This window comes from Sarcophilus harrisii, chromosome 6 (genome assembly GCF_902635505.1).
Source record: "Sarcophilus harrisii chromosome 6, mSarHar1.11, whole genome shotgun sequence".
In the NCBI taxonomy this organism is placed as follows: Eukaryota; Metazoa; Chordata; class Mammalia; order Dasyuromorphia; family Dasyuridae; genus Sarcophilus; species Sarcophilus harrisii.
In genome coordinates, this window is record NC_045431.1 from 8,550,352 (window position 1) to 8,574,714 (window position 24,363).

At 51.4% G+C, this 24,363-nt stretch overlaps 1 protein-coding gene across 1 annotated transcript; it reads right to left on the reverse strand.

Annotated features, from left to right (window-relative positions):
- Positions 1–5,855: 5,855 nt before the first annotated feature.
- QDPR (quinoid dihydropteridine reductase) lies at positions 5,856–22,768 on the reverse strand. The gene is made up of 7 exons (XM_031941352.1): positions 22,034–22,768; positions 20,360–20,452; positions 17,672–17,768; positions 12,574–12,714; positions 8,572–8,680; positions 7,974–8,057; positions 5,856–6,802 (listed from the first exon to the last, which is right to left on the reverse strand). The coding sequence occupies exons 1-7, from the start codon at positions 22,406–22,408 to the stop codon at positions 6,697–6,699; spliced, it is 1,005 nt and encodes a 334-aa protein (XP_031797212.1). The 5' UTR covers positions 22,409–22,768; the 3' UTR covers positions 5,856–6,696.
- Between the last annotated feature and the right edge of the window lie 1,595 nt (positions 22,769–24,363).

Sequence of the window (24,363 nt, forward strand, 5' to 3'; positions counted from 1 at the left end):
CTTTCCCCAATCCTGGAAAAAATAAGCATCCCAGTTAAAAGCAGTGGTCAGGTTCTTTCTTCTTCAGGACGCTGGTCCGTTCCCTTCATCTTTACCAGCTTCCACCGTCACGTGGGCAGCCAAGGGCAGCCCCCCATCGTCCCCAGTCTCGAGAGCTCTACAATTTTTCAGCTATTGTTCCTCCCTCTTAACTCATAACATGACACTTGAGCACTGCAAGAAACATGTGGAAGAGAGGCGATCTTCCCAAGGCACTTCTCTGACCTGGGTCCTCATCTAAAACAAGGGGTGCTACCGGCCACTTGGGCCTCAGGCTCCTGGGAGATGCTCCCCAAACCTGAGGCCCTCTGCACTCCTAAATGACCCCAGTTATTACTGAAAGGACACCTGCATTGAGAAGCTTTGTATACTGAATGCCATTTGCCCTCGGAGCTCATTTCTCTGGAGATAATTCACTAAACTGGGTATATCTCCAGTGTGTGACTTCAGTCTTATGCTACACAGAACAGCCACCGCTATCTTAACTGAGGATTTCTCTAATTTGGCGCAAAATGCTGTGGGGCTTGAGCTGTATCTCCATGTTCATGGAGGGAAGAGAGGGCAGAGGTTATGGGTGTATCTCAGATTAGGGAGAAATAGGGAACTTTTGAACCAAAAAGACCAAATTAAGTCTATTTAAAAGCACTGTATTCATATATATGTATGGGTCTGCCTGCCATCTAGGGGAGGGGGTGGGGGAAGGAGGGGAAAAGTTGGGCCAGAAGGTTTTGCAAGGGTCAACGTTGAAAAATGACCCTTGCATGTTTTGTCAATAAAAAGCTATAAATAAATTTTTAAAAACGACTGTGTTCTTTTTGAAGAAGACAGTTTTTAACTTTCATGTTTTTTAGAACGAACAGAACTGATGTTGGTTCTTTGTAAGGGAAGTCCCCTTCCTCTCACGAAGGGCACCCTCGGGGGGACACGGTACCTCGTGAGGAGATCTCACCAAGCCAGGCCCGGAGAAGCGGGCAGGCAGGCCGAAGCCCCTCCTCATCCAATTCAACAGACCTCGGGTAAATGCCCACTGTAGAGCTTAGGGAGCCAGAGAATAAAAAGGAACCCCTGGCCACAAGGGGCTTACAGTCCAACGGGTTCTTGCTGGTTGTCCTTTGTTCTCCAAGAGGACTAGGGAAAGAGGGAGGGGACGCCATGACCACCCAACGAATGGGCCTGGAGTGAATTGGGCAAGGTCACTGGCCTCCCTTTCCCCTCCAGAGCTATCTGGGGTCAGGGGCCAGGGAGATCAGGACCCCCAGAGACTTCCCGGAGACAGCCCGGAGGCAGGTGCCATAGGGACTATGCAGGGCCAAGTGAGCCAAGTCCGGTTTCCGCCCTCTTTGAAGGGAGGCACTGGAGGACCACCCTCAGCCCCCCCAAACAGGGGCTGTGAGGCCAGTCAAGGCCTGAGTTACCAGCAGGACAGTGAGCTTCACCTGGAGGGCATCAGAGGCACCTTCGGGGGCAAGGTCAGGTGTGGCTTCCTTTGGCTCGCAGGCCGTGGCCTCTGAGATCACCAATCCCAACCCCCAAATAAGGGAAGCCAAGATGCCTTCCAAAGGAAGAGTCTGAGCCCTGGGCCCCCCTTTGGACGCCCCATCGGGCCGACGCCTGGCTTTCTGCCAGGTGCAGAGGGGCCAGGCTGAGGAGAGCAGATTAAGGAGGAGGAGGCTCACCGGCAGAGACTGGGTGGGCCGGGGGATGGAAAACCCTGGAAGTGGGGGAAGAGGCAGGGGCTGGTTAAGAGCCCCAGGCAGGGCGTTTGAGGCAGGGGAGCCCAGGAGCCCAGCCCACTCACACCCTGGGCAATTCCCTGGGCCTCAGGAGTCCCCAATGGGGAGGGGTCTCCTTTCACTGGAAGTCTTCAAAAGCAAGCCCAGATGACCCCTCCTCAGGAGTTCCATGAAGGGGACTTTTGTCTGAGAATTCAGCTCAGATGGTCCCCGAATCACGGAATCAAGAAAACAGGGTTCTCCAAAGGCTCTAAAAGAAGTAGCGTCAGAGGGGGAACAGATCTCCATATTATGAGCCCACTAAAAGCCTGCCATCACGGCCTCAGAGAATGAGGCATGAAACGTCCCACCTTAATCGCCAGAGAAGGAGTCACAGTGCACAGAGCGGGAAGATCCGAGTGCAAACAACTGTACCTTACCTCCCAGGATCATGGTGAGCATCAGATAAGACAACGCCTGTAAAATGCCTGGCCCATAAGAGGAGTTGTTATTAGAAGAAAAGAGAAGAGAAAAATGAACATGATGTTAAAAAAAAGAAAAGAAAAAAACCAGTAAGTTACTAAAATTAAACAAATATTCCTATTCCTATTAAAAACACTTGAGAATATAGGAATAAATGGACTTTTCCTTAAAATAATCAGCAGCATCTATTTAAAACCATCAGTAAGCATCATATGTAATGGAGACAAACTGCAACCATTCCCAATAAGATCTGGAGTGAAACAAGGTTGCCCACTATCACCGTTACTATTTAATATTGTATTAGAAACGCTAGCTATAGCAATAAGAGCTGAGAAAGAGATTAAAGGAATAAGAATAGGCAATGAGGAAGCCAAATTATCACTCTTTGCCGATGACATGATGGTATACTTAGAGAACCCCAGAGATTCTGCTAAAAAGTTATTAGAAATAATCCACAACTTTAGCAAAGTTGCTGGTTATAAAATAAACCCACATAAGTCATCAGCATTCTTATATATCACTAACAAAATCCAACAGTCAGAGTTACAAAGAGAAATTCCATTTAAAGTAACTACTGATAATATAAAATATTTAGGAACCTATCTGCCAAGGGAAAATCAGAAACTTTATGAGCAAAATTACAGACCACTTTTCACACAAATTAAGTCTGATCTAACCAATTGGAAAAATATTAAATGCTCTTGGATAGGGCGAGCAAATATAATAAAGATGACAATATTACCTAAACTAATCTATTTATTTAGCGCTATACCAATCAGACTCCCAAAAAACTATTTTAATGACCTAGAAAAAATAACAACAAAGTTCATATGGAAAAACAAAAGGTCAAGAATTTCAAGGGAATTAATGAAAAAAAAATCAAATGATGGTGGCTTAGCTGTACCAGATCTAAAATTATATTATAGAGCAGCAGTTACCAAAACTATTTGGTATTGGCTAAGGAATAGATTAGTTGATCAGTGGAATAGATTAGGTTCAAGGGATAAAACAGTCAACAAATATAGCAACCTAGTCTTTGACAAACCCAAAGATCCCAGCTTTTGGGATAAGAACTTACTGTTTGATAAAAATTGCTGGGAAAATTGGAAACTAATATGGCAGAAACTAGGCATTGATCCATACTTAACGCCGTACACCAAGATAAGGTCAAAATGGGTTCATGACCTAGGCATAAAGAATGAAATTATTAATAAATTAGAGGAACATAGGATAGTTTACCTCTCAGACCTGTGGAAGGGGAAGGTCTTTATGACCAAAGCAGAACTAGAGATCATTACTGATCACAAAATAGAAAATTTCGATTATACCAAACTGAAAAGTTTTTGTACAAACAAAACTAATGCAGACAAGATTAGAAGGGAAGCAATAAACTGGGAAAATATTTTTACAGTCAAAGGTTCTGATAAAGGCCTCATTTCCAAAATATATAGAGAATTAACTCTAATTTATAAAAAATCAAGCCATTCTCCAATTGAAAAATGGTCAAAGGATATGAACAGACAATTCTCAGATGAAGAAATTGAAACTATTTCTAGTCATATGAAAAGATGCTCCAAGTCATTATTAATCAGAGAAATGCAAATTAAGACAACTCTAAGATACCACTACACACCTGTCAGATTGGCTAAGATGACAGGAAAAAATAATGATGATTGTTGGAGGGGATGCGGGAAAACTGGGACATTGATGCATTGTTGGTGGAGTTGTGAACGAATCCAACCATTTTGGAGAGTAGTTTGGAACTATGCTCAAAAAGTTATCAAACTGTGCATACCCTTTGATCCAGCAGTGTTACTACTGGGATTATATCCCAAAGAGATTATAAAGAAGGGAAAGGGACCTGTATGTGCACGAATGTTTGTGGCAGCCCTTTTTGTAGTGGCTAGAAACTGGAAACTGAATGGATGTCCATCAGTTGGAGAATGGCTGAATAAATTGTGGTATATGAAAATTATGGAATATTACTGTTCTGTAAGAAATGACCAACAGGATGATTTCAGAAAGGCCTGGAGAGACTTACACGAACTGATGCTGAGTGAAATGAGCAGGACCAGGAGATCATTATATACTTCAACAACAATACTAGATGATGACCAGTTCTGATGGATCAGGCCATCCTCAGCAACGAGATCAACCAAATCATTTCTAATGGAGCAGTAATGAACTGAACTAGCTATGCCCAGAAAAAGAACTCTGGGAGATGACTAAAAACCATTACATTGAATTCCCAATCCCTATATTTATGCACACCTGACGATTTCCTTTCAAAGCAATTGTACAATAATTAGAGTCTGATTTTTTTTGTTAAAAAAATAATGTTTTGTCATTATACTTATTGTGTATTAAGTTATATTTTAATATATTTAAATCTATTTCATCCTATTTAGGGAGGGGGTGGGGGGGTAAGAGGTGAAAATTGGAAAAGAGGTTTAATTGTTAATGCTTAAAGTTACCCATGTATATATCCTGTAAATTAAAGCATTAAATAAAAAAAAAAAAAAAGAGAATTAACTATTTATAAAAAAATCGCCATTCTCCAATTGAAAAATGGTCAAAGGATATGAAAGACAATTTAGATGAAGAAATTGAAACTATTTCTAGTCAAAAAAGATGTCCAAGTCAATTTCGGAAATGCAAAAGACAATTAAGATAAACTACACACCTGTGATTGGCTAAGATGAAGGAAAAATAATGATGATTGTTGAGGGATGGGAAAACTGGGACATTGATGCATTTTTGGAGTTGAACAATCCAACCTTTTGGAGGATTTGGAATATCCAAAAAGTTATCAAACTGTGATACCCTTTGATCCAGAGTGTTACTACTGGGATTATACCCAAAGAGATTATAAAGAAGGGAAAGGGACCCATTGCACGAATGTTTGTGGCAGCCCTTTGTAGTGGTTAGAAACTGAAACTGAATGGATGTCCAAGTTGGAGAATGGCTGAATAAATTGTGGTATATGAATATTATGGAATAATTTTCTGTAAGAAATGACCAACAGGATGATTTCAGAAAGGCCAAACTTACCAACTGATGCGAGGAAATGAGGACCAGGAGATCAATATATACCAACAAAATACTATATATGCCATTTTATGGTGGGCCATCCCCAAAAAGATAACCAAATATTTCTAATGGAGCAGTAATGAACTGAACCACACCAGAGAAAGAACTTTGGGGAGATAAAACATTACATTGAATTTAATCCCTATATTTATAAACCGATTTTGATTTCTTTCAAGTTTAATTGTTAAAATATTTAGAGCTGATTTTCACAGAAAATAACCTTTTTCGGGTATACTTATCGTGTATTCTAATTTATATTTTAATATATTTAACATCTACTGGTCATCCTGCCATCTAGGGGAGGGGGTGGGGGGGTGGGGGTAAGAGGGGAAAAATTGGAACAAGAGGTTTGGCAATTGTTAATGCTGTAAAATTACCCATGTATATATCATGTAAATAAAAGGCTATTAAATAAAAAAAAAATAAAATAAAAAATAAAGAAAAAAAAAAAAAAAAAACAAATAAAACCCGTGCTTCTATCGGAATAAAGAGCAGATCGATACCAAAGCCAAAATCAAACAAAGCCATCCATCTGGTGGGCCAAGTCTCTATTTATTTTAAGTTAATTATATAACATCAAAAAGGAAAGGACAAAGAGGACCCGCGCCTGACTGCTCAATGAGAAAAGCTGTCGCCGCACCGCGCTCTCCCGGAAGCAGCTCCCGGGGCGCCTCAAAAGCCCCAAATCTACCCCCGGCCACTCGGAGACCAGGCCGTGCGCACGCTCGGGCTTCCGTCTTGATTCAAGTGCTCAAAATTGTGAACTCAGCAGCAGAAATTAAGGCCCAAACTCGCCTGTGACACCCCCTCCAACTTCCTTCGCCACCATCCCTCCCCCCAGGGAAGCTGGGGAGCCCCCGGAACACTGCGGATAATCGGGCAAGAGCCGCCCTCCCCAACATTGCTAGTAGACATTAAGGCAATTACGTCAGGACTGCACCAATTAATCCCGTGACAAATCCTGGATTCAGACGCTATCTTGACAATTAAAAACAAATAACCAGAAACCCACCAAAGCCCACCTATCGCTCAGGCAGTCGAGGAGCGACTGCGACAACCGCCTAGGAGAGCCCCGGCCCCCGCTCCGAGCAGGGCAGCCGGGGATCCCCAAGGCCGCGGTCCCGGGCCGAGCCCTCCCAGCTCCACCCCTTGGGGGTCTTCACCCTCGGACGCCTCCTGCACTTATTTCCAGTGAACGCCCGATACTTTTGAAAAGGAGACGGAAACACGTTAGGTGGGTGGGAAGTAGTGCTCTACCTGGCGCCATTAAGGGGGTCACAGATTGGCTGGGAACGCGGGGTCACAGATTGGCTGGGAACGCGGGGCCGTGGGCCGGCCACGCAGGCGCCAGGCTTCGTTCCAGGCGACCCCTTCAGAAGTAAGCCGGTGTCAGCTCGGTCTTCCCTCCAGTGGTCACCACCTGGATGAGGCTTCCTGAGCTGGGCCGGTTCTGTCCCGTGATCCAGTTGTGAAAGGTCCTGTTTGTTGCAAAGCAAAGTTTTTTACAAGTTAAACACAAAATGGACGAAAAAATGGGCTCCGAGGCCTCCGGGACGTTCCCCGCCAGAGCAGACCAGTTAACTCGCCTCTAACTGGCCATCTTGGAGGGTTCTCTTGGGGCACAGAGACCCCCAGCTTGAACAGCTTTGGGGTCCAAGGCCTTTCCTCCATTCACCAGACGAGACCGTCTCTCAAGGCCCACGACACTGGGGACACCAATAGGGCAACGCACTAACTACACCGACTGCGTCAGAAACCTGCGGCCCCAAGTCCCTAGAACAGCCGGGCCTGGCTCTGCCGCCTGGGCCTCGGGGTCTCCCCCACAGGATGGGGGGTCCTGCGGCCAACAAGGTCCCTTCCAGCTCTAAAGCCTTTGTCCTGCACAGGGAGCGGGGGGAAGACTTAACTTTACAAACAAGTTAGAACTTGGGGCTCCACATGCAGCCCCCATGACTGTCCCCTCAGGAAGCCCGGGGGTGGGGGAAGGTGCAAATGCTCAGCGCAGGGCACTGGGAGTGACCGCCCCGATCAGTGCTTCTGAACCTGCTGCCAGCTGAGAGTGAAGCCCCCCAGGCAGCCTTGTCCCTATAGGACCAACAGGAAAGAGGCAGCAAGGAGGCCGGGAGAAGATGGTGGCCAGGGGCTCCTCGGAGGAGTTGTGGAGGCTGGGGGAGTCACTGACAAGCCCCAGGCTGAGGGCGGCCCCAGAACCAGAGAACCCCGGGCCCAGGAGCAGCCTCGGTGCGCTTTCACCATGGGGGTGCCCAAGCGCAGATTGCATCCTCGCAGCCCTCGTGAGGCACTCAGCATGGGGCGGGAGCTCCCCGGGCCCTTCCAGGCCAGGCCTCAGGCTCCTCGTCTCTGGGGCCCCCTCCAGTTCCCCACCACGCTGCCCTTCATTAAAGCCCACCACCGGAGCGATTCCCAAAGGCTCAAAAAGGCCCCCAATGGGGATTTGGACCGAGTCACTTCAGGAGAAAAAGAAGTGAGAGCAACACTGAAAAAAAATTTCTCTAAAGGCTACTTTTCACTGAGCATCTCGGAGCTGAAGCACCTGCCTCCCCCCCAGCCCTGTCCCCCCTGGATCCCGGGCCTTCCTGCCTCCCAGGAGCCTTCGGTCCTTGGGCAGGAGCCGCCCCCAGCACTTACTCCACAAGGAACTCGAGTGGCGTCCAGGAACCAAAATCCGCGTCGGGCATCGACTTCCTGTTCATTGGCGTGTCCAGGGTGACTCTGCGGATGGGAAAGAGAAGGCCACGTCTGGGGGAGGGGCTTCTGCAAGCTGCAGTCCCGGCCTACACGTGGAGGCCCGGGCAACCTGGGCACATGGCACTTGGGTGCCAGCCCCATCCGCAGGAGGCCCTCCTCGCTCTGTTCCCCTAGCTCTGCCCCCCCATTCTGCCCCCCCCGCTATGCCCCCCCCACCTAGAAATGACCTCATCTGCAGACATGCTGTTTTCTTCCAAAAAAAGTAAAGTTGGTTCCCGCCTTGTCTTTGCCCCAAGAGCTTAACACAGCCCTTGCAAACAGAAGATGCCCAATAAATACTGGGTGACTATGTCTCAATCAACACTTAGTAAGTGCCCACTGTGTGCCAGACCAAAAAGAACAAAAAGCGTGTGAAAGCTTATTTTCATTCTGACTTGAAACAATAGAGAATCTCCCCCAGCCCCCACATCAGCCTGGAGACACCCACTGGCCCCTCAGAGACGGCCCCCACCCCCGGGGTTCCTGGGCGCTCACTCACGGAAGCACGGCGATGGCGGCCGACCCCAGGGGCATGCCACTGTTCTCCCCGGCCAGGCTCTGGCACAGCTGGTGGACGGCCCCCTTGGCCATGCCATAGCCGATCATTCCTGGGGAGATGGGAGAGAAACGGACCTGCTGGTGAGTGCCGGCTGCAGACCCCCCCCCATCCCCCAGAGCGCACGGCAGCAAGCCCCCCAAGCTGGGGCAGGGCGCTTCTCACTGATGCCGGCCCTGTGCCTGGGGACACCTTGGACACCGAGGAAATCCATAACTCAGTTACTACAGGATCACATACAGCGTACTGTCCTGGGCAAGGCCTCGGGGCTGGGTCCTGGAGGTCAGCCCAGGGCAAAGGTCTCCCTTCACTGAGAGAGACCTGGGGGACTGGGCCCGCGACCAGGACAGCTGACATCCGGACTACTTAGGGGGTGCTCATCACCCTGAGCGGACACATGAGGAGCCCAAGGCACCGAGAAGTGCGGCCGGGGGGCTTGGAGCTACATCTGACCCCCTGACCCCAGGCCAGCGCCATCCCCCAAAGTCTGAGGACCCTCTTCCCCCCCAGTCACTTAGCTGGCACTAAGGAGGCCATGCTGGGTGATCTCTGGGGAGGGGAGCAGGAAAACCCCCAGGAGGCCTCCGAGTCCTGAGAAGGGCAGAGAAGACAGGGGATGGCCCCCCCCTTCTTCCCCAAAGGGAAGGGCCAAGGGCACTCACATAGGCAGGCACCCAAGCTGGTGGAGAACGGCTGGAAACCTGGGGAACGAGTGAGGGGGGTCCCCGACAGAGCAAGACTCTTGGGGAACAGACCTGCCACAGAGAAGGCGGGGAGGAGGCCGCGGGGAGGAGGCCGCGGCCCCTGACGCGAGCATCGGCTCGCCTGGCTCTGCAAGCTCCATTCTGCGCTATCTAATTTTGCTGCTGTTACTCAGTGGTGACAATGTGTCAATCACTGCCCTTCCCACAACTGCCTTAAAGAGCAAAGGCTGAAGGAGCCGCTGTGGAGGGGTAGGGAGAGGTGGGGGAGGGGGGTCCTGCAGCCTAAAAGTGGGAAACGAGAGCCAGGAGGCACAAGAGGCCCTCAGGGATGGGCTCTGAAGAGAGAGAGAGAGAGAGAGAGAGAGAGAGAGAGAGAGAGAGAGAGAGAGAGAGAGAGCGCCAAAGCGCAGCAGGAGAGCCAAGGCCCAGCCGGGAGCCCCGGGCCAGCCACTCGCCTCTGACTCCATCTCTCATTCTGACCCACAGATGGGGGACAATGATGACCCTGCCCTCACCACCCAGGGCTGTGAGGAAGGATCACGGGCAACTCTAACACGCGCGCGGCTGCAAAGGACGCAGACATGTGGGAGCCAGGGCTGTTCTCACCGACAGTGGGGGCCACCATCAGCCCTTGCATCTCGCTCTAAGGGGCCAGGTGTTAGACTGCCACACGTCCATGGGGATCCTCCATTTTCCACACTTCCATGCAGACACACCCACAGTTGCGGGTATGTTTACATGTATGTGTGTGATCCTAGGTAATCCAGCCCACAAACACGCATCAATGGCCCCCTGAGTGACAGCAGAGGAAAACAAGGCCGGTCCTGCCCCAGGTGGGCTCATGCTTTCGCAGAGGGCAAAGGCAGAAGTCGTGGGGAGCAAGAACGTCTTTGCCTCCTCCTCAAAAGCTTCCACTAGAGAGCACAGCGGAGAAGTGTTTACCTCAGTTCCTGCAAAGGTTCCCTCCTTATTCCTCCCCATACTTGTTTTTGAAATGCCTCTGCCCGGTGCTCAATAAAAAAGTAGATTTCCCTTATTTTAATTGTTTAACATCTAAATGAGGGGCAGTGTGGACCAGAGGTTAGAGGGGTAACCTCAAAGACCTGGGTTCAAGTCAGCAGCTGAGTGACTCACTTAGCCTCAGGGCCCCAGACAACTTTCTAATCTATTATTTCCTTTTCCCCAATTACACATAAAAACAAGTTTTAACTTTTTAATTTTTGAGTCCAAATTCCCTCCCTCCCTTCCCGTCACCAAGAAGGCAAAGAGGCAACTTCCGCAGACTAGACTTTGCCTCCCTTACCCACGGGCCTCAGTGGAGCTGTTCTGCCCCGGGGTGATCGCAGGGCCAGCCCCAGACCCAACATCTAAGCCATCGGGCCAGCACCGGCACTTGAGAGATTCTAAGCTATTCTAACGAGCTACACAGGGGGTTGGGCAAGAATGCCGATGCAGTGAAACTCTGACAGTTCAGAGAACGAATTCAGCTCCTAGAAGATACCCCAAATCTGCTATTACTGAGCATGCTAAGAACCAGGGAAATAAAAAAGCCACATGAACCATTTTCTGGAAGAAAGCAAGACAATAAACAAGAAGTGGAGGGGCGGAAGGGGGTTGGTCCACGTCCCTGGAAAACCTTCCCCTTCCAACTGTGAGGGAAGCTGTTCATGAATTGGGGGGGAGGCGGAGAAGCTTAACAAACTTATTTTGTTTGTTATTTCTTTCAAGGTAAGACTTCTAAGGAGATTGAGGAGGAAGACTAGAGGGAGGTGGAAGGGAAAAGGAGGGAGAGGGAGAAAAAACAAGAAGTGGAGGGAGAGGAGAACAAAGAGAACGAGAGAGAGAGAGAAGGAAAGGAGAGTAAAAGGGGAAAAAAAGAGCTTGGCCAAAATTGGACCACCGTCCAACAAGGCACTTTCATTATTTCTGTACACTTTAAAAAACTAACAAATTCAGTTTCCTCTCATGTTCTTTGTGTAAGGCAAAGTTTGTCACCTTGATTAGAAGAAAATGCTTCACTAAGCAGCAGCTGCTCTGTTCTGGGGGGAGGGGGATCTGCGTTCTCATCGACCCACCTGACACTCACTACGCAGCCTTGGACAAGTAACTCACTCTCCCCAAGTTTCATTGTCCTTGATGAACTATGACCTTCTCTACCTGTGATCATATCACTCTGTGGTCTCCATGAACCCTCGCCATAAGGGAGTCACTTAGGAAAAATGAGTTCTCAGGTCCCTCAGAAACACGCTCCTCTTCCCTGCAGCAAGAGTCCGTTCGGCGTGGCCACGGGAGAGCAAAGAGAAAGGTGGTTTGGGGGCCAAGCTGTGAAGCACTGAGGCTTTGGCTGGTCAGAGGAAGCAGAATAAACTGCCTCAAGAAACTGAAAAGTGGCGGGAAAAACAGAGGGAGACAGCACCAAAGAGACACTTCCTCTGGCCAACCCGGACTCTGAATTCCAGAATGAGAAAAGTAGATTTCCCCCTTGAAACCAGAAAAAGAGGTTATTATAAAGTGTTTTCTCCATTAATTGAGTAATTAATTCAATATACTACCCACGGGGATCCTCAAACTTTTTAAGTAGGGGACCAGTTCACTGTCCCTCAGACTGTTGGAGGGCCAGACTATAGTAAAAACAAAAACTTTGTTTTGTGGGCCTTTAAATAAAGAAACTTCATAGCCCTGGATGAAGGGGATAATGGTCCGTAGCTGCCACATCTGGCCTGCGGGGATAGTTTGAGGACCTCTGTACTACCACATAAAGAGGAAAACAAATTCAAAAAGAGTTTAGAAACATTCAGGGAGAGATTCACAAAGAACACTGAAGGGAAATCAGAAGTGATTGGGGTCTGTCAGGGTCAGAAACACAAGGAGGAAGCAGGCCCCCACTTCCCACGATCCCGTGACCACCCTAGCTCCTTCGGGCACTGTAAAGGGCTGAAACTCTGAATTAATGCACTGAAGTCGGACAACCGAGCACTTGAGGAAAATGTCTTGGAAAATGGCCCTTCCCACTATCCTGTGCTGGCTCGATGATTGGTGTATACAGAGAATTGTGGGAATGATTAGGGGGTAGAGTAAGACAAGTCAGAGTCCCATTGGCAGTAGAGGAGGAGAAGGAAGGTCCTGCGTCCATCCTGTTCACTTCTACCCTTAAAGACCAAGAATAAAGACCAAAGACTTTTTCTTATCCTGACTCCAGCTGATTCTGGGGTATCCAGGACACTACTGCAGCTCCACTTACCCGGAGTGCCATCTAAAGCCGCCTTGGCCCCAGCCAGCGTCAGGAGGCCTCCGTCCTTGAGGTGCTTGGTTGCAAGGTGACTAGAGATGGTGGAGGTCCACATGCTCTGCTTCCACATCAAGTCACAGTTTTTATACAGAGCTGGAGGGGGTAAAAAAAAAAAAAAAAAAAAAAAAAAAAAAAAACCACGTGGTTAACCGCCAAGGGTAGAGAGAAAAGCACCAGCTACTTGGGCCAGTATTTCCCCAACGAGTGACCCGATACCAGAGTCTCAAATCTCAGCGTCACATCTGAAGCACGATGGCAGGAACAGGGGCTGCCAGGAGGGTTTAGGGCCTCTAGCTCACGGTCTGCAAGGATTATTAGCTGCAAGAATTGTGAATCTTCATCCCAAAGACTTAAGGGGACATGCTAACTGTCTTCAGCTGAAGAACTGTCAAATATTAAAAAAGTCACCCATGTTCCTTTGGGAGGAGAATCCAGGCTAGGGGTCAGAGCTCTCGTTCCCGGCCTCCTCCTGGAGCAAAATCGGGGACGTGGTTCAACCGACTGTCTAACTGGGGCAAGATGAAGGCCCCTCCCCATCTGGGCGAGGGCCCCCCATCTGGGCCAACGACTGAACCAATGCTTTTCTCATGCCATCTGAAGCCTCTGTCCCGGTGCTCTCCTTACTCTGAAGCCTCAGTCACCTTCAAGTTCAAACTCTAGCCAAAATGGGAATCGAGAGACTCTGGATTGATGCCAAACTGTTTCTTCTCCTCCTCCAAACAAGTGGCTTCAGTATTTTGTCCTTCTTGCAATAATATAGTTTCTTTCGAGAAATGTTATTTTTTAAAATTAAATGGGAAATTTTCAACCATTAAATTATTATGCTTTGCTGAACTGGCTTAAATATAAAAATTGTTATATTTTATGGAAGAATACTGTATTCATAAGACCCGATGTGTCTAATAAAGCTTAAACCTATTATAAAAATCTTCAAGAATATCCCCATATAGTCATTAAATTGGACTTTTACACAGTCATAACTTTTTATGGCTGGGCTTTTAATGCCAGCTTTAAATTCTTCTATAAAAGAATTTTTCTTCTTCTTCTATAAAAGGGAACTCAAGATTGTAACTCCACATTTATTCTAATTCTTGGGCCCTGAAAGAATCAGTTCAAGTATCAAGACAATGGATTGAAAAACAATCTAAGATTTGATTGGTCAAGTTAATCCACTGAAGGTTAGACTGAGAATTCTGGCAAACAGTCTGGGATTTAGCATGAAAGTAACTAAGGGGTCCACACCCTTTGACCTAAAGGGGCTTCAGAATAGAAAGGAAGGTCCTGGGCAGAGCCTCTTGAGCAAAAGAGTGAAATACCATGAACTCTCCCCCAAGCTACAAAGAAGCAGGAAGAGGAGGAGTTCCGAGATGAAGAAAGGTTTGCATGTGACACAGTACACAGCAGAAGCATCTGACCTAGATCAATGGGAAAGTCCTAGGCTCCAGGACCCCACCCTTGACCCGGGGCATCTGCATGGCCTCAGGCAAGGACCCCCCCCAAACTGCCCTGGGCCTCAATTTCCCCTTCTGTAAGGTGAGGGACTTCTACATTCGGGATCCTAGGACTTGAAAGTGACACAGAGTAAAGCAAACAGAACGAGGGGCCTCACAGCATGAGCACAAGGTGAAGGATAAGGAAGGAGACAGGGAACCCAGAACCGAAAGGAACAGTCCTAGGCCCAGCCTCGTGGGACAGGGAGGGGGACGAGGGTCCCAAGGGACAGCACGAGGCAGACCCCCCGCCCTGTACCAGCTTGGCTCACAGACCAAAGGAAGTCTAGAAGAATGCTGGCAAACCTTAAAGAGTGCTTCGTGAAGGTCAGATTTTATGTTAGGATTATTCTTATTTTTAATATGGTTTTATTTCACGAGATATTTCCCAGTTACAAGTAAAAACTTTTTGACCTTTTTTTATATTTCCATATTTCTATTTTAACATTTTATATTTTTATATATAAATATATATTTATATTTTATACTTATATATTTTATATATTTATATATAATATAAAATGTTAAATATATTTTATATTTATATTATTTATTATATTTATATGTTAAAATATATTTATATTTTGTATTTTGTATTGGGTATATATATATTTATATTTGATATTTGATATCTCTCTCTCTCTCTCTAAAAGTCTTTCCCTCCTACCTCTTCCCCAAGCCCTGAGAAGGCAAGCAATAACATCGATTACTCTCGGGAAACTGTGACAAGCATTTTCATACTAACATATTGCAAAAGAAAACTCACACAAAAAGGACGACTTTTCTAAAAAGTCGGCCTCAATCTACATCCTGAGTTCCCCAGTTTTCTCTCTGGAGAAAGAACTGATTTACCACAAGCCCTCTGGATCGTCCCAGATCATCGTCCTGACTGGAGCCCCAAGTCTCTCACAGCCGGTCCCATTACCACTGACGATGCTTTCATTAACGATGGCCAAGGGAGACCTGGGACCCCTGGGAATTTTATAGTTTTTAAGGGCACTTTTTCCCTTATTTCTGAAACTTCTATCTATTATATATATTGATATATTAGAACATATTAGTTATATGTTATATACTAATTTTACATATGGAAACATATTCAACTAGTGCCCAGATTCGTTTTTCAAGAAGAATTGGTTTGGGGGGAAGTCCTGGAATCCCCAGCCAACCCTGTAACTCAAGTCTTCTCCGCTGAGAAAATGAAGCCCGGGTCTGGGGGCACTGCTAAATGCCCTCCCTCACCTGTGGATCCCTTCTGGGGGGCGGGGAGGAGAGGGCACCAGGGAGGACCTGCCAGCTCCCTTGCCTGGGTTCATAAGCCAGAAAGTCGGTCATGAAGCAGGGGGTGAAGGGAGAGTGGGGCAGAGGGCGGTCCCACTGTGGAGACTTCCAAGCCCAAGGCCAAATGGGCGGGAGGAACAAAGGAGAAGGTGAGGTTCCCACCTCTGACTGGCCAAAGCCATTACTGCTCTGGAAATGGCTCCCAGAGAAATGGATCCTTTTGGGGCCTTCTACAATGGCCTGTCATTGCTAACAAAAGGGGGTGACAAGAAATGGCAGAAGGACCAGCTCTCAGCCACATGAGGAGGGTGCCCCTGGGCTCCCCACAATCCTAAAACGGCCTCTGCTCCAGATGCCCCATGGTCAGGGACGGCCCCAGGGCTGCGATGCCCTCCACCAAGCACCCTCTGCTAGCTCATAGAGCAAGAAGGGGCAGCTGGGGATGCCACGGTGCCAAGGGCCAGCCTGGAGTACCCAGACTCAGTTTCCCAGGTTCAAATCTGGCCTTAGACATGTGCGAGATGTGAGACCTGGGCCGGTCACTTCCCCCTGCCCGCCTCAGGGTCAGTCAGAACATCTCTGCCAAGGAAGTCCCCAGTGGGGTCACAGGGAGTCAGACACGGCTGAACAACAGATGCAGACACTCAGGGACAGAGGTCAAAGTCCAGAGCTACATGGTCCCTGGCCACCCCTCTACCTTCATGGTGAGGCCTAAGCAGCCACGCCACCAGGCTAGGGCAGAGTCCAAGCAAGAGCTGGCCGAGCCGGGCTGGGCCGGGAACCAGTGTATGCCGGTCAGCTGGGGGTCACTGTTCCAGGTCAGCCTCCCGTGATCCCGGGCGGGCAGGGGAACTCAGACGGACTTCACCAGAGATCTGCTGCAGGCTCCCAACCCAGGCTCCCTCAGGGGCCGTCCAGACTCAGGGCAGTGCTCAGAGCGCCAGCAACTTCTGCACCGCCCCACAAGCCTCACACACGTGCTGTGCACACCACAAAATGCTTTAGAAAGGGAGTTCTCATTGGTGCAAATGAATACACTTGGAACCGAGCATGGCAACGATCAATGGTGAGCACAGGAGGGATGGAGAAGCAGCCACCGGCCTCGCCGGAGCACGGCACAACTCCTCAGAGAGCAAAAGGGTCCAAGTCTTAAGATATTATCAATGTGTGGATCTGTATTCATGTTTGTTTATTTTAAAACAGAGTCTGCTTTGGAAGACAGGGAGGAGGGAGTCACTGGGAGGGGAGAAGGGAAGAATGGACAAAGTGGGGAAAGAAGGAAGGAAGGAATAAAGGGAGGGAGAAAGGGAAGGAGAGAAGGAAGGAGGGAGGAAGGGAAGGAGAGAAGGAAGGAGGGAGGAAGGGAAGGAGAGAAAGAAGGAGGGAGGAAGGAAGGAAGGAAGGAAGGAAGGAAGGAAGGAAGGAACAGAGGGAGAAAGAAAGATTTACTAAGGGCACATTAGGGGCCAAAATGTACTGAATGTTAGGGATAAAAACACAAGACCAACACGCCCCTGTTACTAAGCGGGTTACACAGCAGCACAAGAGCTGAGGCCAGAGGTCTGAGGGGGCTAAAAAGAACATTTACAAAATGGTCAGAGTGACCCATTCCCATGAAAGGTGTCTCCCCAACGACCGGCTGCGCCCCGAGCCACCTCACACAAGCGTGAGCGCGAGCCGTCCAGGGCCAGGAGGGAGTCTGTCTCCTGATCATCCCCTGAATTAGGCTCTGAGCCTAAGGGAACACCAGACTCAAGCCCAGGAGGAATTAAAGCCCACCCACAACAGGACGACGGGGTTTGGTCCTGGTCAGTCTGTGGGCGCCTTCCCTCTGAGGCTCTCCCAGACTTATGCTGTCTGTGGGGATGCCCAATGGGAGAAGAGGGACACAAACCCTGCTTCCCACTGCCCACATGACATCACGCACAAGGGAAAGGGAGGACCGGAAACCTCTGATGGGCTCCTCATGCCCAGAGTGAAATGTGACCAGGAGACACGGAACCAAATGAAGGGGCTAAAACACGGCTTCTTAAGCCACCGGGCAGCGCACAGGGAGGCCCCCGTGGCTCTCCTCACTGGACGCCGCCGGGGACGCCGCCAGGGACGCCGCTGCAGAAGGACTTGCTCCAGGCCCATCTGCTCACCAGGGAGTGGAGCCCGAGCCTCTGGGCGGCCCCCGCAGTCACCAGCTCCCTGAGGGGCCCTCACTGTCTCCCTCCCCGTGCCTGGCACACCGAAGCACGCTCTGTGGAACAAACATGCAGAAGAAAAAGGCTTACATTTGGCTTTGGCACTGCCTCCTGCCCAGCCTCCAGCCACACAGAGAATCGCGTCCACTTTCTTATCGCCCAAAAGCTTCCCAACATCAGCGGTCACCTTCAACAGAGGAAACAAAGTGGGGGAGTTAAGCTGGTTTTTTAAAGATTTTTTGATTTTTAATTTGTAGAATAAAGAAGCATTTCCATAACACTGTACAGTGAAAAGTGGTTGTTTGAGAAACTGCAAATTCACCGTGCACAACTTGCTCTTCCGTTCCAATTCACAACAGAGTGATCGTGTAAATTTCTTTTTTTTCTTCCTCCCCGTCCCCCAACTCAGACATGACTACATCAAAGGACAAATCTGAATGGGCCTCTACTGACCCAAGCTCGTGAGCGCCTCTTCATTTATTTTAATCAGTTTCTCATGCTCAGGCAATTCCTGGAGGAACAGTGGAGGAAAGAGCCATCCACTTCCAGGAGAATTAGGGACTGAATGTGGATCAAAGCAGAGTATTTTCATCTTTATTTGTTGTTGTTTTACTTCAGGATTGGTTTTTATCCTTTTTTGTTGGGGGTTTTCCTTTAGATCTGGGGGGGGGGGGTTGGTGTATGTACAGCATGATAAATATGAAAATACATTTAGAAAAATAGCCCATGTTTAACCTTTATTGGATTGTTTGCTCTCTTGGGGAAGGGAGAAGGGGGAAGAGATGGAGAAAAATGTGGAACACAAGGTTTTGCAAAGGTGAATGTGGAAAACTACCTTCACATGTATTTGGAGAAATAAAAACTCTTAACAAATTTCTAACGATCAAACAGACTGACAGAAGAAAAGGAAAAATTGAAAAAATAAATAAAAATAAAAAATACAAATGGACTGAAAAACGAATAACCTATGCTGAAACTTTGTGGATGTCAGAGCAGCACTCTTCAAATGGCAGCACTCTTCAAAAAGCCAGAGAATTAAGCATGCTTTCCTCAGTGTGCCTCAGTATCCTTCCCTGTAAAATGGGGTTAACAGTAGCCACCCTCAGGGGTGTTGTGCAGCTGAAAAGGGGCACCATTTGCACAGCACTCTGCCAATCTGTAAAGCGCTCTGTACGTGCCGGGGGCTCTGACTACTATTCTATTAGAATAGAAAGGAAACCTTAGTGCTCAGCCAGTGTATGTCACTTTACAAACGAGGGCCTTAAGCCTACAGCAGGTGAAGACCAGGGCGCACACTGGCAGTGAGTGTGGGTCTGGGAATGGAAGCCAGGCAGTCTGGATCCGGCCCACCCCTGGCTGCGCTGCACTTTTCTGTTCTGATCCCAGGACAAAATCCCCGTGTTTGGGACCCTCGGGACGGTGGCAGCCACACTTCCTGAGGTCTATTGGGAGCCCCTGCAGCCAAGGCAGCATTCCCCCCTCTCCCCCTTTGCTGAAGTCTGCCCATCTCCTGGCCTGAATCAGCGCTGGCAGCCTGGGCTTTGCAGCCTCCCTTCCTCCTCCCATCTCCCTGGGCTCCCGCCTGCCCATTCTATCCCCACCTGCCCTAGATGCGGGGCCCCTCGGCACGCTCCCTCCAGCTGCAGAGAGCCATCCTTCCCCCTCCTGTATCTGGGCCCAGAACCAGCTGCCACCCGCCGGGCCTGGGCCACGGGCGGCAGTCACGGAAATCCCATGGCGGGAAATCCCACGGGGTCTCGCGGGGCCCCGAGCCTGCTGCTCTGCCGTCCACTCACTGCCACGTACTGGGCGCGTTTCCCTCCTCGAGGGATTTCGTACCAACTCAGACCGAAATCTCTCTCAGAAGCAAAGAGAAAAACAAAATAAGTCCAAGTTCCCGCTCTGTTGGCTGTGTGGAAAGCCGGAGAGCCGGGGCAGGCGATGGGAAGATGGGGGTCACACTCTTTTCCTCCTGGCCTTCTCCATAAAAACGCTGGTTTTCACTGGAACCGCCCAGCTGCATTTCAGGGAGGAGTTCTCAGTTCTCACTCGTGTCTGGCCGCCTCCTCCTCTCTACCCACCAAATCCCCATCTCTTTCCAGAAGGGGCCCGACGCCGTCTCCTCCAGAGCCCTCACCGGCCCAGGCCAGGAAGCGCAGCCCTGCTGGCCCCTCGGGTGGATGGCTCCGCTCCCATCACCCACTGGTAGCACCGAGGGCGGGGCAGGAGACCCCGAGAGCTCACTAAGTTGTGCGTCCAGGAGCAGCCACGGCTCAGGGATCTCTCCCGCAGCTCGGGGATCTGTCCCGCGGCTCGGGGATCTCGCCCGCGGCTCGGGGACCTGTCTCGGGGATCTTGCCTGCGGCTCGGGGATCTCTCCTGCAGCTCAGGGATCTTGCCCGTGGCTCGGGGACCTGGCTTGGGGATCTCTCCCGTGGCTCAGGGATCTCTCCCATGGCTCAGGGATCTCTCCTGCGGCTCAGGGATCTTGCCCGTAGCTCGGGGACCTGGCTTGGGGATCTCCCGTGGCTCAGGGATCTCTCCCATGGCTCAGGGATCTCGCCGGTTGCCCGTGGGGACCCTCGGGGATCTTGCCCGGGGATTCCTCTGTAGTGCTACCAGAGGATCCAAAGGAGAAGGCACGGCCTGTAAAGCCGCCATAAGTGTCAGCTACCACGACCCCGGTCATTCCCAGGAGAGCCATAAGCGTGGCACGTTCTCACACCCTACGGAGCCCGATAATTGCTGCTCTCTTTTCCCGGAAGCTTTCCGGCTCACCTGGTCGGCTTGCTCGGTGAAGGAGTCGGTCATTTTGACCACCACGCTGGCACTGGCTTCCTCATTCTCCACCACGTCGATGCTGGCGACCCACTGGGGGAACAAGAAGATGGGGGACTGAGCAAGGAGACAGGGCTCGCTCTCTGAGAGGGGGTGCCCAGGGAGGTGGGGGGGGAGGCCTCCGCCCTCTCCCCGCCGGCGCCTCATTCCCTGCAAGGGGCAGGCAGGGAGTGAGAGGAGCCCTCGCAGCTGCAGGCTCTCCGTCCTTACCCCGAGGCTGGGAGAGGTTCATGGGGGGTTCGTTCTCCCCGAAGGCCCTGCTGAGGGAGCAGGGGAGCCCTCTGCCTGTCCCCTCCGGAGCAGAGGCCGGGCTAACCTCAAAGGGACCGGACCTCGGCCGGCTCCCAGGAGGGGACGCCCAGGCCGGCTTCTCCCACGCTCCTTAGGCTCCTGAAGCCGCGTGGGGACTGGCAGCTAGTGATGGGTCTGAGGAGACCCTGAACCCTGACTACTTGGGGAGGGGGGGGTCCCACAGGCTGAAAGGGAGCAAATGTCCCGATTTTGGCAGAGCCCGAAAGGGTCGGGGCGGAGGCAGTGCCGGCCCCTTGGGGCCCCCAGGTCAGCCAGAGAGGACCCACTGGGGCAGCCCCTCCCAGCCCCCGGGGCACCAGGCCCTCCTCCCTTCCAAGGCACTAAATCAGTCTGGGTCCATCGCCAGCATCTACTCAGACTCCCAAACGCTTACTTGGAGAGAAGGCTCTTGGCTGTGGGAGAGAAGGGGAAACGCCTGCACGCGGGGTCTACTCATCAAAAACCTGTCCTGGGCCCGCAGACACAAACAGAGCGCTCCGCGCGGCCACAGTTATACGGGGAGGAAAGGGAGCCAGAAAGGGCCCGTGAGCGCCTTCTGTATCCCCGGGCACACAGTAAGCGCCTAATACACGCTCTCCGACTGGCCAGAAGCGCCTCTGTGGGGTTATCCCTTAAATAAAAGCATCTTCGGATCGGAAACAGAAGAAGACGCTACGGGGCGGTTCAGGCCCAACAGAAAAGGAGAGAGGGGGGCCCGGAGGGGCGCCGGGCCCACAGGGCTGAAAGGGCTCCGTCCCGGGGTTCCGGGCCTCGGCGCCACCGCGGAGCCGCAAGTCAGGCCGGGCGGCCCCGGAGCCCCGCGACGGACACGGGCAGTCAGTCACCCGGGGACCCGGGGACCCTGGCGCTGGCCTGAGCTGGACATGCTCCCCCTTCTCTCGGTCCCGTGGGGAAAGGGAGCCAGGGGCAGGTGGGAGGGAGGGGAGGGGGGAGGGAGGGGAGGGGAGAGAGGAGGGGAGGGGGCACTCATCCGTCTGGTTAATCAGTAAGCGGAAGGGGGGAATCACGTGGCCCCTTATCTGGCGGGGAAACACGGACGGGGGAGGGGCTCGGGCCCTCTGAGGTCCCCCGCGGAGCGCTGTCCGAGGGGCAGGGGCGGGGCCGCCCGAGGGCGCCTCAGCGGTCGCGCTTCAAGGCTCGGGGCGCCGCGCCGCCCCGCCCCCTCCCCCGGCCCGTGGTCAGTCTCTCCCCCCCTCCCCCCCTGCCCCCCTCCCCCGGAGCTGAGGGAGGCCGGCGGCGGGCGCGCGCGCACCGAGGGCCCGGAGACGCCCGATTTCGCCCCCCGCCCGTCCCGGGCCTCACCCAGTTGCGGGCCCGAAAGGCCTGCACGCACTTGGCGCCCAGCGCGCCCCGACCTCCGTACACCAGCACCGAGCGCACGTCCCCGGCTGCGGCCGCCATCATGCCGTGTGCCCGCTCCTGCCCCGCCCCCGGGCGCGGCCCCGCCCCCTGGCCCGCGCTCAGCTGGCTGGCGGGCGGCTCGCGGCTGCGGCTGGGCGTCCGGCCTCTCGGCTGCCCCCTGGCGGGGCGGACCGCGGGCCCGGAAGCGGCGGCACGTGCCGCGCCCCCCGGGCGGGGCTCGGAGGAAGGCGCGGAGGGGAAGCGGGCCCGGCAGGGCTCCTTGCGAATGCCCGGGCGGGCGCGGCTCAGGCAGCCCCGGTTCAGAGAAGCGTCCATCCCGCGTGGGCCGTCCGCGGAGGAAGGGGGCCCTCGGCGTTCTCCTCTGTGGCTCTGCCCGTCGGCGAGGTCTGTGACCGGAGGGGCCGCCCCCCGGGGAGCTGGTTACCCGCGCGCTCCTTTCACATCGTGTCCCCCCTCCGGGGCCCCAAGAAGCCCTCGGCGAAGCGTCCGGCGTGGCCCAAAAGAGATGGCCGGATGACCGCTCTTTGTGCCGAGCCCCCGGCCTCGTTGTCGGCGACGCTCAGACTGCGCAAAAAAGCAGGGGAGGACGGAGCGCCCATCTACGGGGGAGCGTCCGCCAATGAGCGCGTGGCCGGGAGCGGAGGCCTCCCGGGGGGCGGAGCCTGAGGAAGCGGGTTGCTCTGCGCGGTGCTGATGCAGGACACGCACGGGGAGGATGTGCTGCGGAGCATGACGTCATAAGTGGCTCGTGCGGGACGCTCACACGTGGGCGGTGACATGGAGCATGACGTCATAAGCGCCCCTGGCGGGACGCTCGCACCAGAGGCCGCCATATGGGGAGCGCCACTGGCGGGACGCTCGCACCAGGGGCTGCGGTGCGGGACAGCAGAAGTGCAAAAAGGAAAAAAACATGAGAAAAAAAGGAAGCAGACAGCAACAAAAAGGTGAAAATCCTACGCTGGGATCCAGACTCAGTCTCCCCTCCTCCCCCCACGATGGCTCTCCATCTGTTGAATTGGCCTGAATCATCTCTTTGTTGAGAAGAGCCGAGTCCATCAGAACTGCCCTTGTTGGTTCTACTCACTTCCCTTAGCATCAGTTCGTGGAAGTCCCTCCCGGTCTTTCTGAAATCATCCCATCGAGGAAAAAACCAGAAGTCCCAGAATAAACTCTTGGGGGCATATCCACTGCATGGCCTGAATGACAATCTTGCAACCAGCCTACAAGTAGAAGGAGAATCACGATAAAGAGAAACTTCTCTTAGCTAAAGAGAATATTCTGGAGGAGGGGTTGGTCGGTCCATGTGGACAAAGGCTGCCAGAAGGTCAAGAAGAGTGAGGACTGAGGGAAAAAAGCCATTAAATGTAGTCATTATGACATCCAATGGTTACCAACCTTGGAGAGAGCAGTTTGGCTTGAGTGGTGAGATCCAAAGCCAGAACTGTTACAGGCCCTCTTCTCATGGGCATGTGTTTTTATATTTGTTCCAAGAACCTCATGAGCTTGAGTCTTTCAGCTTTAGAAAGATTGTGATTGGGCAGATTTTGCCACCAACATGCTCCTAGATCGTTGAAAACATTAATACAATAGCAAATAGAAGAAAAATGCACATATGGGGGAATTGTTTTGTTCAAACACAAGTATAAAAATCATTACTCAGCAAAATGGACTTTAGTTCAATTAGAGCTTTGACAAATTCTAAATGTAAGTTTCATACCAGTAAGGCAGAAAAAATATAGAGAAAAAGAAGAAAGGTAACGACTAAAGTTCATGAACTAATGGATGTCTGAGGACAAAAGTTAAACTTGCAGTTTGTACGGTAAAGTACTTTGGGAAATACTCCCTTCCCAGAGCCCTGTAAGACCATCTTTACTGGGTTGCATTGAGGCATATGGTTAAGTAGAAATAAGATGAGAAAGTCTCTAAGCTTTGGGGCCTTTAGAAGGAGAGAGAAAGAGCAACTCTTCCAATAGAGACTCAGAGAATAAGAGCCCCTCCAATGAGAATGAGAATATGTTGCAATATTCTTTGACTTCCCCTCCAGGTCAGACCAAAATCCCTCTTCCCAAAATAAGGAGCAAAGAAAAAAAGAGCCCAAGACAGAAACCTGCCTATAATGTACATACATAAAAAGGAAAATCATTGCTTTGAAATCAAACCGTAGAAGGAAGACTTGTAGCTGGAGTGATCAGGAAGAACTACTTACCAACACCTGAGAGCCTTCAGCATGTGTAGAATATCATATTCATATATGACTCCAGGGGAAGCCA

What these genes read in the sequence shown, in the direction of transcription:
- QDPR (XM_031941352.1), bottom strand. Translation starts at nt 22,408, where the DNA reads ATGGACGCTTCTCTGAACCGGGGCTGCCTGAGCCGCGCCCGCCCGGGC. An exon ending in TCACCGAGCAAGCCGACCAG is followed by an intron (nt 17,769 to 20,359) that starts GTGAGCCGGAAA and finishes CCTCTGTTGAAG; the next exon opens with GTGACCGCTGATGTTGGGAA. An exon ending in CCACTCGAGTTCCTTGTGGA is followed by an intron (nt 6,803 to 7,973) that starts GTAAGTGCTGGG and finishes TGCAACAAACAG; the next exon opens with GACCTTTCACAACTGGATCA.